The sequence below is a fragment of the Thunnus albacares genome, chromosome 1 (genome assembly GCF_914725855.1).
Source record: "Thunnus albacares chromosome 1, fThuAlb1.1, whole genome shotgun sequence".
NCBI lineage: Eukaryota > Metazoa > Chordata > Actinopteri > Scombriformes > Scombridae > Thunnus > Thunnus albacares.
In genome coordinates, this window is record NC_058106.1 from 6666013 (window position 1) to 6683377 (window position 17365).

At 38.0% G+C, this 17365-nt stretch overlaps 1 protein-coding gene across 1 annotated transcript in view; it reads right to left on the reverse strand.

The window, feature by feature from the left end:
• Positions 1 to 16956, reverse strand: part of si:ch211-186j3.6 (neural-cadherin) — a 260357-nt gene extending 243401 nt beyond the window's left edge. Inside the window, exons 1-4 of the mRNA XM_044357504.1 lie at positions 16948 to 16956; positions 16429 to 16657; positions 14280 to 14505; positions 5738 to 5942 (exon numbers count right to left, since the gene is read on the reverse strand). Coding sequence (XP_044213439.1) covers positions 5738 to 5942; positions 14280 to 14505; positions 16429 to 16657; positions 16948 to 16956 — 669 coding nt within the window. The remainder of the gene's footprint in view (positions 1 to 5737; positions 5943 to 14279; positions 14506 to 16428; positions 16658 to 16947) is intronic.
• Positions 16957 to 17365: the final 409 nt, after the last annotated feature.

Consider the following 17365-nt stretch of genomic DNA (forward strand, 5'->3'; position numbering starts at 1 on the left):
TGGCATGAAGCCCACTATGCTAAAATGTTAGCATGGAACGTGCAGCTTAAGTGCAACCAGCACACTATTAGGGACTTTGTATATGATATTAACATTTTGTTCAGTGGGCAGCAAAAAGCAAGTATAGGGGCATTAAAGCTCATATAAAGCACAGTGCATCTGTAGCGGTTTACCCTGTCAACAAGGACAGACTACACAACAGCATTTTTTTCCACTGCTCATGCAGAACACTGAACACTCAGGAAATCCTTTCACTCAATAATAACACTTAAACCATTTTCAGACTAAATGTTTGAAACAGAACTCATACTAAATAGTTATTCTAGTAAAGTGCCATATAAATATATACTATATAAATTAAAGAATTATCTTCAAATCAAATCCAATATCAGTGCAGTATGTTCAGTATTCAACACACACAGCGTAGTTTCTGTTTGGCAGCGTTTAACCGCACAGACACAGGGGCAGCTCTGGGACCAGGGGTTGCCGTGTGGAAGGAAGTAGAAGGTGCTGGCTTTTCAGCACTGACGAGACAGTACGTGTGGAAGTTCAAAGAGATTACCCAGGCTCCAGAGGTGCTGCGGAGCCTGGGTACCTAGGTCACGTGTGTGGGCTGACCAGGGCACACACCAATTCTTTTATTTATTTATTTATTTATTTTCCATTTCTTATTTCTTTCTCTCCTCACTATTGAATCTGATGATGTTCCTCTCATTCTCTCACCTTTCTGTCTGTCTCTCTCTCTCTCTCTCTCTCTCTCTCTCTCTCCATGCAGGCTCTTGGGGCTCTGCAGTCCACAGAGGCCCCGAGCAGAGCAGTTGAGGACAGATCGGTTCAGCAGGACATGTTTTAGCCTGAGGCCAGAGTAATGATGGAAGCCAGATGCATTGGTGCCTGCAGCAGACAGACGCTGCTTCTCTCTCACTTTCTGACAACATGAGGAAGTCATGGGGAATCCCAGCTCGGTCATACCAGACAGACAAGTCTATTAGGGTTTGATGGAAGACAATATTCATACTTTTAGACTAAACTAGACATGTACAGTAGTCCCAAGTTGAGGATTTTATTGCTTTTTAACAATCATTTCAGGTTGAAGGATTCCCAAACAAGGAGACCAATCATAAGGCCCTGGAGCCAGATGACCATTTTAACCACAACATTCACAACTACTAGTATTACCACCCATACAACAGCTGTAAATCCATAAAATTAGACCTGCCAGCATTATTTTCAGCAGCCTACATGCATGTTCAGCTCAAGGATGTTTTAGATCCGTGTGAGATTTGACGACCATGTGTGGTTATTTTATGTGAGATATTGGATAATTATATGTCTATTAGGGGTGTGCCCGAATCCAAATATGTTATTCGGCAAAGCACAAATAGTGGATTTTTTTACAAACATTTATTTCATACAAATATTTTAAAAATTATTTATTTCAGGAAGAAAAAATAAAACCATGTCAAATACCAGCGCGCAGGTCGGTTACATCAGTATCTCAGTCTCTCTCCTCTGCTCCACTGTTACATCTATCAGCAGGTCTCAATGAGGGGAGTCACATCCACCTGCTACATGACGCATATTTCCTTATTTGGACATCACTCCTGGAGTTGAGGGTGTTCTCCAGAGACAAAGCTGAGCTACTGACACAAGTGCTTTCAAGGGACTCTCCATAACCTGTTGTTCCCCTTCTGCTTTCCACAAAGTTAGGTTGTAAAAAATAGGCAATAAATCAAAAGCGCAATCAGAACAAAGACTGGATTTTTACACCTATTTCCACTTTTATTCACATATAAATACAAAGATAATTAATTTTGCTGCCACAACAAATATAGATACAAATACAAATACTGGGCTCTCTGCACATCTCTAATGTCTATATTTATTTACATCTATTTTACCATGAAAAGTCATTATGCCGTGGAAATATGCAATTAAAAAAACAAAATGGAAGATTTGCAAGGAGCAGAAAACAGGTGTAAAAACCAACCTGCAGTAGCTCCACAATAACTACTTTACTGGTACTGGTGTGTCTTAGCTGAAGCTAATTTAACATATTTTCCCCGTAATTAAAAAATCAATTTTGATTCTGGTAAATTCACATATTCAAATGTATTAAAGATTAATTCCATAAACTAGCTTCAAAGGTGAAGAAGACAAGATAGTTGAAGAAGAAACAAGACAACAACACATTTTGTTTGTAGACAATGCTTTCTTCCCAAACCCCTTACGCTGTCCAAATACAGAGTGCAGAATCTAAATGTGTTAAAAAACATTTTTATGTAAGGTCTGTGGCAATGATTAATCATTTGCCTAAAAATATATAATAATATGTTTTTTGCAACTAAGGCTACACAGTATGTATATAGTATATATTCCACAGTGTGGCTGTTTCTGTGCTCTTTGCCTTTTTAAAGCAGAATGATAAACCGATAAGCCAATAAAACAATCAATTAGTAAAATAATCATTTCAACACTACTGCAGATACATACAATATTAATGGGTTGAAAGCATGATTTTAAAGCAGGTTAAAACACATTTGTTCACACTGATGTGACACTTTTTGTTTTGCATTACAAATTAGCAAAAGAAAAATAAGAATTCTGGAGTTTCATCATCAATTTCTATGTACCCTTAAAGCTTATAATTGATAATTATGAATATTACCACTATGCTATTTGGTTTAAAAAGGGATTTCATGTAACAGGGAAAAGGTGACATGAATTGATGATCCTTCAGGGAGAAGTGTGTTTCCTTTTTAGTTAATTCTACAGGACTAATTAATTTGTGAACCAATTTGAACACTGCTTTTAGTTGTGAAGAGATTGTATCACTTATAATTTTGTATCCAAGCTGAGAATGAAAAAAAAGAAAACAATAATTGCAGAACCTATTAATTTAACATTCATTTGTTTAAATGTATTTTTACAAAATTAATCACGATATGAGTTATCTTAAGAATTGCAAATCATAATGTACGCTGGTGGCCAGAGGACAGAGAAATCTGTTCTGTCACAGCAAATAATGAAAATGTGTCATCTTGGATGAGGGAGGTAGACGCACAGTGCTCTTCAGAGAATTCCATTTTCTAATTCTCTGACAGACGCAGAGGTGGAGCACAACACATGTACCTCCTCCTCACATACACCAATTACTACACAGTAGCATAGCCAGAAGTAATAATTTAGATGGACCTGTGGTATATGGTAAGCAAGAACCAAAGTGATCTGTAGATCAACCATAACAGTTTTTTTACTCTTGTTTTAAGATCTCATTAGTATTAGTATTTGCCTACTAATCATTGTATTGATAGCAGGCTACTGGTTTTGTTCATTGTTGTTTAGCAACATGTGATAGTTTCAAGAAATAAGGTGGTGGAGGTGAGCTGCAACATTATTTCTTCATTTAATGCTGCAATGATTTCCCCAATAATATTATAGCACAACTGTTGCATAAAAGCAATGTCAAACCTGGAGTTGTGGTGACTGCAACCTACTCACTGAACATCTGCAGCACTGAACATGCAACTACATCACATCAGATTTTCTAACAGCAAGGGTAACCACACAACCATATGTTTTTTTAGGCTAAGTTCATAAGCTATTTGCACAATGCCACTACATGGCAAAAACAAACTGACAGCGTACCGCTTACATAAACCAGGTAAGCATCATGTATCCAACAATATAGCAATATATAGTGTGAGATTAACAACATTTATAAGCTCTCATTACCTTCACAATCCCACAGCCAAGAACACAGTAGGCTGCACCAGCAGGTCCCATTTCAAAAACTAATTCTACCATCAAAAAGCACAATTTATACAAAAAGCACATTAGTATGACTTACAAGTGTCAGCACATCTTCAAGGTTTAAAACAATAAAAAACATCCACTGAGCTGTGATGTGTCATTCCCATTTGCTTCCAGACTTCAGCAGAATTGAATGAGAATCAGAGGAGTCATAGAAATGTAGCTGCAGGATTTTAGTGAAATAAACTCTAGCAATATTTGCACATAACAGTACGCACAGGACCTACTGCTTACCGTAGGTTTGGTATTGCTTTAAATCCAAAGACATGCATATTCATCACAAAAGTAATAGGAATGTCCCCAGATAGTGTGGATACTTTATTTAACTGAGCTTAGAATGTAAATTAATCTGTTATTTTTCTGTTCATGCTTTCTGCAGAGCTGAAGTTTCATCCTATAGCAAGACATGATTAAACAACACATCACTGCTTGTTAGAAATCTGTCTCTGAAAGATCTGATGTGCTTACAGATACATACATAATTTGGTGGAGTGGGTCATAAGTTAGGAAACAGTAGCTAACTCATCCAGAAAATCACTCCAACCGGGTGTGCAATCCACATATCATAAGTAGGCTACTGCACAATTCACTTGTTTACTTAGCAAACGAAACAAAGCTTATACTCTGACACAGGTTTGAAGTCTACATTAACAGATCTAAATCCTTGTGTTCACATCAACAAGTATCAATGCATGTATCAGATATATGACTTACACACCCTCATTTATATGCTTGTCATGCAAAAATATCCCTCAAGACATACAGTACTATAGTTAGTCGCTAAAATTTATACAGCACAGCTTGAAAACAAGTCGTGAATGAAGACATTTTCAGGACCAACCAATAGACCTTCTGTACAGGCCCCAAACAATCACAAATCACAGACAAGCAGCAGCAACGGGTTATTTAAAAACCAGCAAACAACTCATTCAAAGTCTCGGCAGGCTCCACAGACAGCAGCAACAACACAACAGCTTCAGTGTCCAGACGAACCACAAACAGCACAAAATAAGAGCTGCAAACCGTCAACAACAACACAGCAAAGAGTTAAATAAGATTACACACAGAGAGCTATGGAAGGACATTTAACCAGCAGGACAGAAACCGAAGTGAGCAGAGGGACAAAGATACAGACAGACACAAAGAGAGAGTGTTGTTCTGACTCACGTTTTTGAAGTGCTCTGTCTTTCACAGAATTGAAGTAGCATTAACTTACCTGCTCTCGCTCCTGCTCCTGTGCGGGTATGTTTTTTTTTGTTGTTTTTTTTTGAAAACCAATTTCTGATGTCCATTTTGGCTGCCACCAAAAAAAAAACTTGACAACAGTGATAACTTGAGCATCACAACAGGCTGTCAGACAGGCTGTGACAGCCTGTCACAGGTCAGAAATTCCATCAATCAGGGCGGGATGGGGTTGCTGTCAGCAATTCAGTGGGCAAGGAGTTCAAATATACCAGTGAGCGGGCACGGCCCGGTCTGGCTGTGTTTTTTATGATTATGCTGGGTATGCCAGCTTGAGATTTAGGTGGCACAGGCACACCTGAGGCTATGCAGGTGTAACCACAATGAGCAAATGAAAGGCTATGTCCCATCACGGCCACCAGAGAGACAGAGAGATACTATATCAGCTGTTTTCAAGCCATCTAAGTCATCACTGAAGTGCTTCTGCAATTGTGTCCAAGAAATACAAGTGACAATAACTTGAAATACAACAGATCAAAGTCAACTGAGTTATGTAAAAAGCCAGGAAAAAGACGACCACGCTAGTAGAAGATTGGTTGATTTGTGGACTTGTCAGATACTGTTTGCTGTATTGCAAATAGAGTTGATGAGGCAACCTTGTAATGTCATAAAAACTCTAAGTTCCAGTCATTGTCAGTAAAAATTTGACTCAGAATTCTCACAAACACACACACACACTAACCTCTGCTGCACTGCTCATGCTTTCCAGGCCCTCGCTGGCTCGCACCAACAGCAAGTAGCGATGCTGGTCACTCTCGTAGTCAATAGGGCGGGTCAGGCTGATTTCACCAGTCTCCGCGGAGATAGAGAAGAGACTGCTGGGATTGATGAGGAGGCTGTAGCTGATTGGTTTCTTCTGGAAGGACACAGCAGGTGTGACCAGGAAGCTGGAGAGACGAGGAGGAAAATGGACACCAATGACTAAATGTGGTGTGGGGAAGATGAGAACAGAGTTTACAGTATATGTGCATGGCAAAATGCATTTGTTTAGGGTTAGAGTGGTGTAGAGTAGAATTCAGTAAGGAAGACTTTTCCACCACATTAACTTAACAACCTGTAACTTGGAGCTTTTAATAACTTGGACTGAGGAACCTGTAAGGCTTTGGTTCTGGGTTCTGCTTTGTGTTTCCACTGTGTTTTGCAAACAGGAACTTTTTGGATATACGTCTTTTTAAAAGCAACACTGCTTTGGAAATACAACATTATAAAGGCAACACCGGGGGATGAATGTCATCATTTTAATGCACTGTTTGGTAGGTGAGTTAAAGGTAGAGTCAATTCCAATCCAATACACTTTTTGTCCATACCATACCACACCATAGCATCAATCCAGGCTGATACTTGATTCTCTCACGAATCAAAAGACCATGGGCCACATGCATAAAAGATACGGGCACACAAAAACCATGCATACACCATTTCCCGCACATAAACAGGTATTTATAAAAGCAGAATGTGTGCACCTCACACATTCTTCAGACCAGGAGTACACATGTTTTTCTAAAGCAATCTGAGGGTGATGTGATGAGGTAGAGATGAAATAAAAGGTGAGAGACGGAATCTTTTAGTTAAACATTGTTTGTTTAGGTTGATAACCAGCAGCACTGATTGTGTGATTTCTTTCTCTTTTGCATTTACACATTCATAAAATACCAATCAAAGGCACATTTATTAAGGTAACATTGATTAATTACTTTTGTGTGATTAATTTTGTCATTCTTTTAATTTACATAGGAATCAACATTTTATTTTGCTGTTAATATTCTTTTTATTTTATCCTTAGTTGTGTCACCTTGTAAAGTCAGTTTAGATGTGAGAGCTACAAACCAATCATTGATTACATTTCTGCAATATCACTGCTGATGATGGTTTACAGTCCATGTGTTGAATTAATCATATGGATGTGATAAAGAGCCGCACAGACGTGTGTAATGATCACACATACTGACAGCTGTTCTGGTTGTTTGAGAGCTAAGCCTGTGTAACATAATCTGTGAAACTGCACTTATTTACTGTTTGTTTCATTGACAACTGATTGAAAATGTCTGGTTAAGGGCATGTCTTCATCCATTTATGGCTAATTGTGAGAGTGGAAATGAGGCTTGCATACCCACGGCTTTATAAATCTGAATGTGCATGTGCATATTTCTGCATATGCATATTTCTGTCTGTGCATACACACAGTTTTAGTTATGAATCTACACATAGTTTTATGCATTTAACCCCAGGAGGTGGAGGTGAGGAATAAGGTGGCTGTTTGATGCAGCGTAATTGTTTGAGTTTTTTTAAATTTTTTAAATAAAATATAATATAGCGTTTAGTTGCACTACCCCAAAAAATATTCCACTACTACTACAGAAAAGATTTTGAAAACAACCACACAAACTGTGCATTAAATGTTAGACTCCCAAACACAGTGTACACAATTTACAGTTAATACGGACACAGATGGCAAGACAGCAAAGTATAAATATTAAATATTCTGAAACAGAATATGGTCTGTATTTTGAAATCCACATCACTGCAGTGTGTAGCTAAGCACACCGCCTGTGTTTTCAATTGCTGTGTTCCTATAGTGGAAAAGGCTAAGTAGAGCAAGTCAGGGTTGAGTAGAGAAAAGCAAAATAGTTTAGAGCAAAGTGTATTTCTTTATGTGAAGAGACTGTGTAGACCGCACATCATAAAGCAGACTTGATTATAGTAGATATCTGTACAGAAAAGAGAGGAGTTGAGTAAAATATAGTTAAGTGGAGCAGATGAGAGCTCAGTTGAGTAGATTTGCATATATCATGGTCTGGAACAGAGTAAAGACGGGCAGAGTGAGATACATTTCTGTATGGCAGTGGAGGAAAAAGAACTGACAGACTAGAATTGAATGGAGTAAGGGCTGGGCTATACAGTTGAAATCAATATTATGATATTAAAAAATGTTTCCAATTTCAATTACTATGTCATGATATGACAAATGTATGCAAAATCACATTCCAAATAATCCAACTGATGCCCATAGCAACTACCTGTGTTCATTACATCAAACAGCATTTTTACGAAAAAAAAAAACCAATAAGTAATTTTGCTGATTTTTATTAACAGTTTGATACACTACCACTCATTCACTGAAAATCAATAAGGGATACAACTGAAATATTGCTGAGCCCTTGAAGTCACCTCAGCTCAAAGTCAAGTAGAGTGGAAGAAGAGCAGATTAGAACTGAGTAAATTTAAGTATTTAAGAGCTAAGTTAAGTGAGGAGTGGAATAGAGTGCAGTAAAGTAGAGTCAAGTACATTTCTGTAGGAGTTTCCACCAGAGCAGCACTGAGTACGCTGAGTGGGGGGGAAGGGGAGAGGGCAAACAGCCATAAAACACTGAGTCCTTGTTATTTATTAGACGCGCTATCTGGCGTTTTTTATGCGATTTCCCTGATGAAATCATTGTAAACAACAGACTGGAATATCCACATTACTGGTTTGCCAAATGTGTCAGTCAAAGTGAAGAAGCTGGAGGGAGATAATGAGACCAATCCAAGGACACTAGTCATAACTGTACCACTTTCATCAGACCTGGGGCTGTGTGTATGCGTGTGTTTGTGTGTAAGAATACATAGGCATAGTATATCTAATGTGTGAAAGCATGCAGGCGTGTGTATCTGTGTGACATGCATATTTAAACACATATAACACTGATACACAATGACTAAATGTGTTATTAAACTGTGTAGAGACCATGCATTATATTCACCACGGACCACTGCATTCCAAGTTCAACTTTTACAGTGTAACACTGTCTGTGTGTGTATGTGTGAATCAGTACTTGAAGGCAGTGATTTAACTGTGTGCTGCATATAATACATGCTCAAGGCTAAATGTGTCATGCTCAAACCATGGTAATCTATTATGCACAAACGTGAAACGTGAAGCTGTGTTGGTACAACCAGAGAAAGAGAGAAATATATTGTGTGCCTATCAAATGTAGATGACAAAGTCATCTTTTCAAACACATGTGAGATGTAAAACTAATGTCCATCTAAGCGGATATGAATAGATTATACTCTTATCCTGAAATTTATTTTTTTCTGTGAGGTTTGTTCATACGTGACGTTTCATCATTAGCACAATTAACACCCCCTAATTGCCATATTAGGTTACATGTTCCGCTTCACTTGTGGGAAAGTTAAAAGAAGAATTTCGCAGGAATTTAACAGCATCAGTAATGGTATTAAAAGACCCAAAGCAGTTAGAAAATATTAATAGAGTGGTCAACAATGTGTTCTTAGAGCAGTGATGTATTGTGACAGAAATAACGAAGGAATAGTCTATTATGAAGTTAGATATTAAAGATTTCTTTCAAAAGCAAAGCACTCCACGATGAGAGGTAGTAAAGGAATGTGACAGTCAAAGAAATATTATAAGATGATACTGAACAAAGACATGCAGAGAGACCCTGAGGCAACTGTCGGAGTGAGAGAAGTTTCCTAAAGCTACTGGACTGTAGAAGCTGCTGTGCTGAAATATGCCAGTAAAAATCATAACATCTCAGCTAGTTGTTTGATTGGTGATGATGATGATATGGTGGAGAAAATTAATTTAAGTTCATTTAAGTTTTAGTTATATCTTCTATTTTAGGTAATTTTGGTATCATGTTATACTCCAAATTCATTCACATTAATGTGTTATGACTTAAGGCAAAATGAGTATTTTTGCCCTGTGGAGAAAAAAAAACTTTCTGTCGGGTAGAGTTGCCATAATTAACATTTTTCACTTTTCACTCTTTTACTCAGAGATTTTTTTTACCTACATATGTAACATTTTTAGGCAAACGACGTACATGTGTCTGCAATCATAAACCACTTAAATTTTTTCAATAGAGAAAACAAGTCATGAGGAATTAAACCGAAAGTGGACGCTGTCTGATGTAACAGTGAGCTATGGTTGTAATACGGCTAAAAAACAGCATTAAACAAATAGTTTTCAAGGCAAATCACCAATATTTCAGTCAAGCGATTGTTTTTACTTTGATTTTATATCAAGGATGATAATGTATGAAACATAATGATATTCAAACTTTTTTGTTACTGCATTATCGGTAATTATGGTAATCTGCACCAGACTCCACTGGCCGAGACAGCTAACTTCCAGTTAGCACTCTGCTAAATTGAATGGAGATAAAATAATCATGTAACTCTTCTAGACTTTCCAAATGTTATCGGACTGAATTAATCAAATTTGGATGGTGAAGCGAGTCATTTTGCAGTGGTTGTGTGAGTTTTATTAATTATTTACATAATTAGAGCTCAACAGGCCTGCAGTGGTTTGGGAGAGACCAACCAATCAGAAATAGATACCTTTCTAACCAACCTGGACTTACCAGCACTACCTAAAGAGCAAACAAATATTTTAGATGCACCGCTTACCTCTGAAGAACTCAATAAAGCCCTAAATAAAATGCAAAATAATAGATCACCTGGACCAGACGGACTTCTGGCTGAATTCTATAGACACTTCTGGGATATTGTATCACCACTAATTACAGAGTAACTGCAGAAATCAAATATACCTCCACCATACCCATGAGCATGAATACCGCTCTCATGACACTTCTATTAAAACCCGATAATGACCCAACCCACCATTCCAGCTACCGTCCTTTCTCACTAACACTGAAAATTATTACCAAAACCCTGGAAACCAGAATAGAGACAGTCACACTATGTTAATCAACCCCGACCAGACAGGCTTCATCAAAAACAGACATGCTTCAGATATCATCCGTAGGCTTTTTAACTTAATAAATATATCATAACCAAAACTAAACAAAACCATATTTGCATCATTTGATGCTGAAAAAGCATTTGATAAAATAAATTGTACTTTTCTATTTTGCACCCTGCGCAAGTTTGGTTTTAGAGAGTCGGTCATCCATTGCATTAGAACACTGTACACTTCAACGAGGGCCACAATAATCACAAGTGAGGTCACCTCACTGAGCTTCATACTTCATCAGGCAACCAGACAAGGATGCCTACTCTCACCATCCCTATTTGCCATTTTTATTGAACCACTTGCAGCAGCAATACAACAAAACAATAAAACTGAAGGAATTCAGGATGCCAATTCACAACGTAAAATTGGTCTTCACACAAATGATTTATTATTATACTTACAGAACCCTTAAGTGTCACTACGGGAAACTTTCAACATCATTGACAACTTCACTAAAATCTCAAACTGGAACAAATCTATTATACTAATACTGTCTGACGATGCTTGGGATTCTGCAACCCAAGATTCCAACCTACCACTTCACATTGGCAACATAAAATATTTAGGCATTGATATTTCTCCTAGGCTATAAGAGCTCTTCAACCTCAGTTACACCCTTTGCTAAAAAAATAAATAAACAGAAGATGACTTCAAACAGTGGACCAAGCTCCCACTCACTCTTATTGGGTAAATCACTAAAGTTAAAATGAAAACCTTCCCTCAGTTTAATTATTTGTTTTTAATGCTTCCCACCACCCCCACAGACAAATGGTTCAAAGCACTCGACTCATTAACTACTAAATTTTACTGGAAAAACAAAAAACCCAGAATCTCACTTTCAATATTACAAAATGAAAAATCACAAGGTGACCTCGAAGCACCAAACTTTCTCCACTACTTCTTGTCAAATCAGCTACAGTATTTACTCAAATGGACCCAAAAGCACAACTACAATAACCAATGGCTAGAATCAGAACAAAATCAATGTGAAACCACCTTAATTGCAGACCTTCCCTTCCTACCACAATCAATCAAGAAACTGAATTACTGTGAGAACAAGGTAATCTCCTCAACTCTGACAGCCTGGTAGAAAACCAACAAAATTACTAAATCATCACTAGCACCATGTAGATACACCCTGATTTAGCATAATTCGGACTTCCAACTGCACAACACCCTTGTCTACTTTCCATTATGGCAACAAAAGGGAATAACTCATCTCTACCACCTATTCCAAAACAACAATCATCCAATACACTAATCCAGAAGTACGGGGTTGGGAGAGACCGGTTCCTCCACTACCATCAATTAAAATCCATAACAAAATCAAAAATTAACATAACTAACAACACACTACAACCTTGTAAGTTACGTGACAAGATCATGAAAATCAAAAAACTCAAAAAAACCAAAAAAAATCTCAAAACTTTATAAACTTATATCCATCTCAGATACCTCCATAACACTCTGAACTACAACATGGGAATGACTTGGCTCTCTCTCCCAACCCTGAGTTCTGGATACAAATCTGTAAAAACATCTTCTCTATAAATACTAACACAAATTTACAACTTATACAATATAAAACTATCCACAGAACCCACATCACCCAAGGTAAAATGTTTAAAATAGGATTGGCTGACAGAGACACCTGTTCGCAATGTACTTTGAGTAGCACAGATGATTATTTTCATGTCATTCTGGCCTGCCAACCAGTTCACTCCCTTTGGATAGCAATAACTGAGAAACTCTCCACTATATTGAGCTGCAGAATCCCATTTCCCCATCACTCTGCCTGCTGGGACATATTACACAAGTTGCCCTCCCAACTAAATACAGAAACCCATTACTCATTTCTCTAACACAAGCTGGAAATCTAGCAAATCTTGTCATATCACTCACTGGATTAACCTACATACTGTACAGAACACATTTCAATAAAGAGAATAACAGCTTACACAAAAAATATCAGTCTTTAATGAAACTTGGAATACATTCTGAACTCTTCTAAACTCAAAACAAAACTCACCCAAAGACCAAAGCCACAGGTCCCAGCGATAATAACCCATACTATCACAATACACCCAACCATGCATATAGGCACACACAATAGACAAACACATTTTTTTCTCTCCTCTCTGTTCTTTTTTCTTTCTTTTCCTCTTTCTCTACCTTCCTTCCCCCATTGCTGTCTACCACGCTTGCTATGTAAGACTGGTCTCATTACTATTATTACTATTATTACATAACAATATAATTTCCCCCTCTTCCTATCTTTGATAAACTCACACAAACTAACACTATTTATTTTATATTACTTATACTTGTCATAATGTTATTTTGATCTGCATTAATTATTATTGATTATTAGCCCTGTGTGTGTTTCAGTATGTGTGTGTGTGTGTGTACGTGTGTGTTTGTGTGTATGTGAATATTTGAGAGGGACAGGAGGATGGCGAGAGGAAGATGAGGGAAGGGAAAAAAAAGTATACACTCTCAAGGATTTGTTCATATTATTGTTTATTTTTTTGATAACTTTATATGTTTGGAGTGGCAGGTCGGCTAGTGTAAATCACATTGGGGTTGGGGTGCATGCCTAGTGGGGATGTAGAAGAAATGACTGGCAGAAAAACCCCCAAAGGGGAAATGAAAAAAGGGGGGAAAAAAGAAGAAAAAAAAGAAGGAAAAAAAGGTTAAAGTACAGAAAAGACCCCCAGATAATTAACTCCCTCCTTGGGGGTCTGGAGGCAGTTCAGGTTGGGAGGTTCTTGTCACTTGATGGTCAACCTCCTCCCAAGGGTCTGGAGCACAACCACTATAGCACAGCACTGTGTTATTGTACTCAAGAAAGAATGTATTTATTTGTTCATCTATTAGCCACTACAAATATATTTAAAACAAAACAAAGCAAAACAAAAAACACCTACCATCTCCCCAGTGTTGTGCACCTTGTCCCACTGGTGATGGTGCCTACTGCCACTCCCCTCCCAACTCCACTCCACCTGCTTTCTGCCTCCGTCCCTTTAAAAACCAGCTGTCTAGCTCCCTTTGAAAACCTGCCAAACTTCCAATAACCATTTTTTGTTGTTTTTTTTAAGTATGAAATATAAAGATATGAAGAAGGGGAATCTAGAACTATAAAGTGAAAGAAAAAGCTGTCAAGTTGTTTTTCTTTTGTTCTTTCTTTCCTATACAGTCATGTACCACATCAATTCATGTCTGTCTAAATTAAATCACTCGTTATGTGTTTGTCTTTACTTCACCAATAAAAAAAAAAAAGAAAAAAAAGTTTGGACACACTTTCTCATTCAAGGGAAAGGAAAGTTGTATCCAGATGTGTGTGAATCAGTGAGTGTGTACAGCACTTTATGTGTATAATGGCGCAGGTTGGTGAAGGAATTCAAGCCTAACATATAAATCAAGAACTGGGAACTGGTGTGTGTGTGTATGTGTGTGAACTCACGGCTGTCCTTCAGGGGTGTTTTCCGGTATGGCGATGGTGAAGGAAGCGTTGGTGAACTGTGGCGGCCGGGCTCCAGCCACCACAGAGACGACGGCGGGGGCGCTGCGGCTGCCCAGCCGATCGGCTGCCACCACTGTCAGCAGGTACTCCCTGTCACGCTGCAGGGGGAGACCTGTGGTTCGCACCTGGCCGCTCTTCCTATCAACCTCAAAACGACCATCACCACCTGCAGACAAAAAGCAATTTTTACTGATATGACCACTATATCATTTTTTAAAAGAAAAATATGTGCTGGCCAGTCAACAACTAATGCAATTTGTGTGATTATGCATTTCTGCCGCTTTCTACAGGAAGACCATAACCTAAATGAGTTTTGATGCATCATTGCACACAGATTGAATCATTTGATTTGTTGGAAAGGAGATGGAATGAAAAATAACCAACTGCAAAACAACATTTTATGTATAATACATAACCTGACACGTCGGAAATGTAAATAAAATCTTAATTAGTAATTTGAAGGAGAGACTGAAAACACCAATAGGTAAGCAGTGATGTTTTAAGATTTAACTGAAGCACAGACATTTTGACTTATCAAAGAAGGAAAAGCACAGATGTAAATAATAACATTAACACTGGCTCCATTCCAGTAAGTGTCCCAGTAAGCCATGTCAGTGAGCAAGCATGCACAATACCAGGGTGTTGATGCTGGCTCAACTAAACAGAATGCAGCCATCATTAACATTATTAATTCCACTTGTGTTTTTCCTGCCTTGAGAAGTCAAAATGTCTGCCATGAGAAGGGTCTATTAGTGGAGTGTTCTTCACTAAAATGATGAACTGATAAACTATAGAGATGTAGAGGATTATGTAATGATGCAAGTTTATCCAAATTGAACTGGATCCTTCTCTTCCACACTTCTAGCTGTGGTTCCAGGTTGAGAAGGCTTTCAGCATAAAAGGAGAGATAGTGAAATACATAACAACCTCTGGACACATCACGCTTTCCTTCAGGAAAAGCTCAGAGTCAACCCATGCAAATAACTGTGTGTACAAGGCAAGAGATATTTCAAATCTTGCTGCATTCGAGAGCTGTCAGAAGTATACATGAGCATGAGCCAATAAAGTTTTAGATATGGCTTGACAGTGAGTTTCCCAAGTTGTTGAGATGTAACTGGGCAGAGAGACTGTAACTTTGATGTTAAAATTCATGCTATGATAAAACTTTCATCCAAACCGTACTGCATTTACAAGAAGTCTTTGTTATTGAGTCTTACTGCATAGTTCTGCATCCACAAAACAATTCAACCCAATGCTCAAAAGTGGTACACAAAATGACTATGAGAGGTGTGATTAAGGCCTTTAATGAATGAAACATCAATTGAAAGGATTGGAAAGTTTGGTCTAGACAATAAACTCAATGTTTATGTTTTTGTGTGATTTCTATTGTCAGTTCATTCTCCGTCATCCCCATGGGGAAAATTGGAAGACTTGTCTCTTTATAGGTAGTGGTTTAGCAGATTCCAAAATGAGCAGAAGAAATCATTACATGGCAGACAATAGGAAAAGCAATTATTTTGCAGAGTGGAGAAATGAATTACATTATACTGGAAAAGAATTATATGTGCATGAAATACTTATTGGCTTGGTAGAGGATCAAATTTCAAGAAGCGACAGAAACAGACCTAATTCTACAACATGGAAAATATTCACAAAAAGTGTTGCTCATGATACGTCCATGCCCTCTGCATTATACACATTAATCATCAAACACTGATCTGAACTCAAGCAGGCCACGGATTTTAATGTATTTTGAAATGGGACAACCTGAAGCAAATGCCCTGTTCAGAGGTTTTCTAAATAAATTAATGTACTATTCAAAACACAATGGTGGTGACCCTCACAGGATTAAATATTGTTTGTCACAGACTATTTCACTACAGGCATTTTCACTTGTCATAACAGGAAAAGCACAGGTGTAACTAATGACATTAAGGATCACTCTGTTCTGTTTAAGTGCCCCAGTGTGCCGTGCCAGTGAACCAGCAAGCACAACTCCAGCATCATCAACCTTCGGATTTGAGAAAAAAACATCTTAAATGAACTTATTAAACCAAAAGACATGCAGCTAATAACATAAATAACTTACCGTCAGACAGGAAGTACTCCACTTCACCATTGTTGCCCTCATCCCCATCATGAGCGAGGAGCTTGTACACCAGCGAGCCTGCAGGGGTATCAGGGGAAACCACAGCGAGGTAGGGAGAAGGAACCATGCTCCACTCTGGAACATTGTCATTTACATCAGTCACAGTCAACTCCACTCTGACCAAGTACCACTCGGGACCTGAGTAAGGACAAAAAGGAGAAGAGAGCAGCTTAGTAAGGGTTCATTGTGCTGACTGGCAGACCAAATCTAAGGCAGACGCCATGTTTGATAGGGTCGTTGAACAGTAATTTTGAGTTATGTGAAGAAATATTTTAGTTCAGGTAAATGAGTATGATGAAAATTCAAGGAACACGCTGAGAACGTGTTACAAACTGTTGAGAGTCTACCTCAAACTCATTCCAACCAGGTCTATATATTAGTATGATAATCTGTGTCTAATACAGTACATCCTTTCTTTGTGTTTGTCTCACAAATATGCAAACACAATGCTTGACATACTGTTACCATTATACAACAAACAATGACTATATTCATGCAGTTGGGAAGAGATAGTTGAAATAAGTGACATTTGCACATTGTTCTGTGAGCTAGCTAAATTAGCTACCGTCAGCAGTCACCGTTAGCCAAAATTCAATAATCAAGCAAATGGAACACTTAAGAGCACACAACAATAGCTACATTATGTTTTATGATGGCAACGTTTGTTTTGTCTGGTTTGTCTTTCAAGTTTCAAGCACCCTTGTCACACAAGGACACACTGAATGATAAAAAGTGAGTGGGTTCGTGTTTACTTTCCTTTAACAAACAGCAAAGTCTTTATTATCCGTTAAGTGTGTTTTTGTCCCTCTCTCTTTTCCTGTCTTTGTGAAGTGTGTGTCTCAGTAGAGCATCACTCTGTTCTCTATCTGGCCAACAA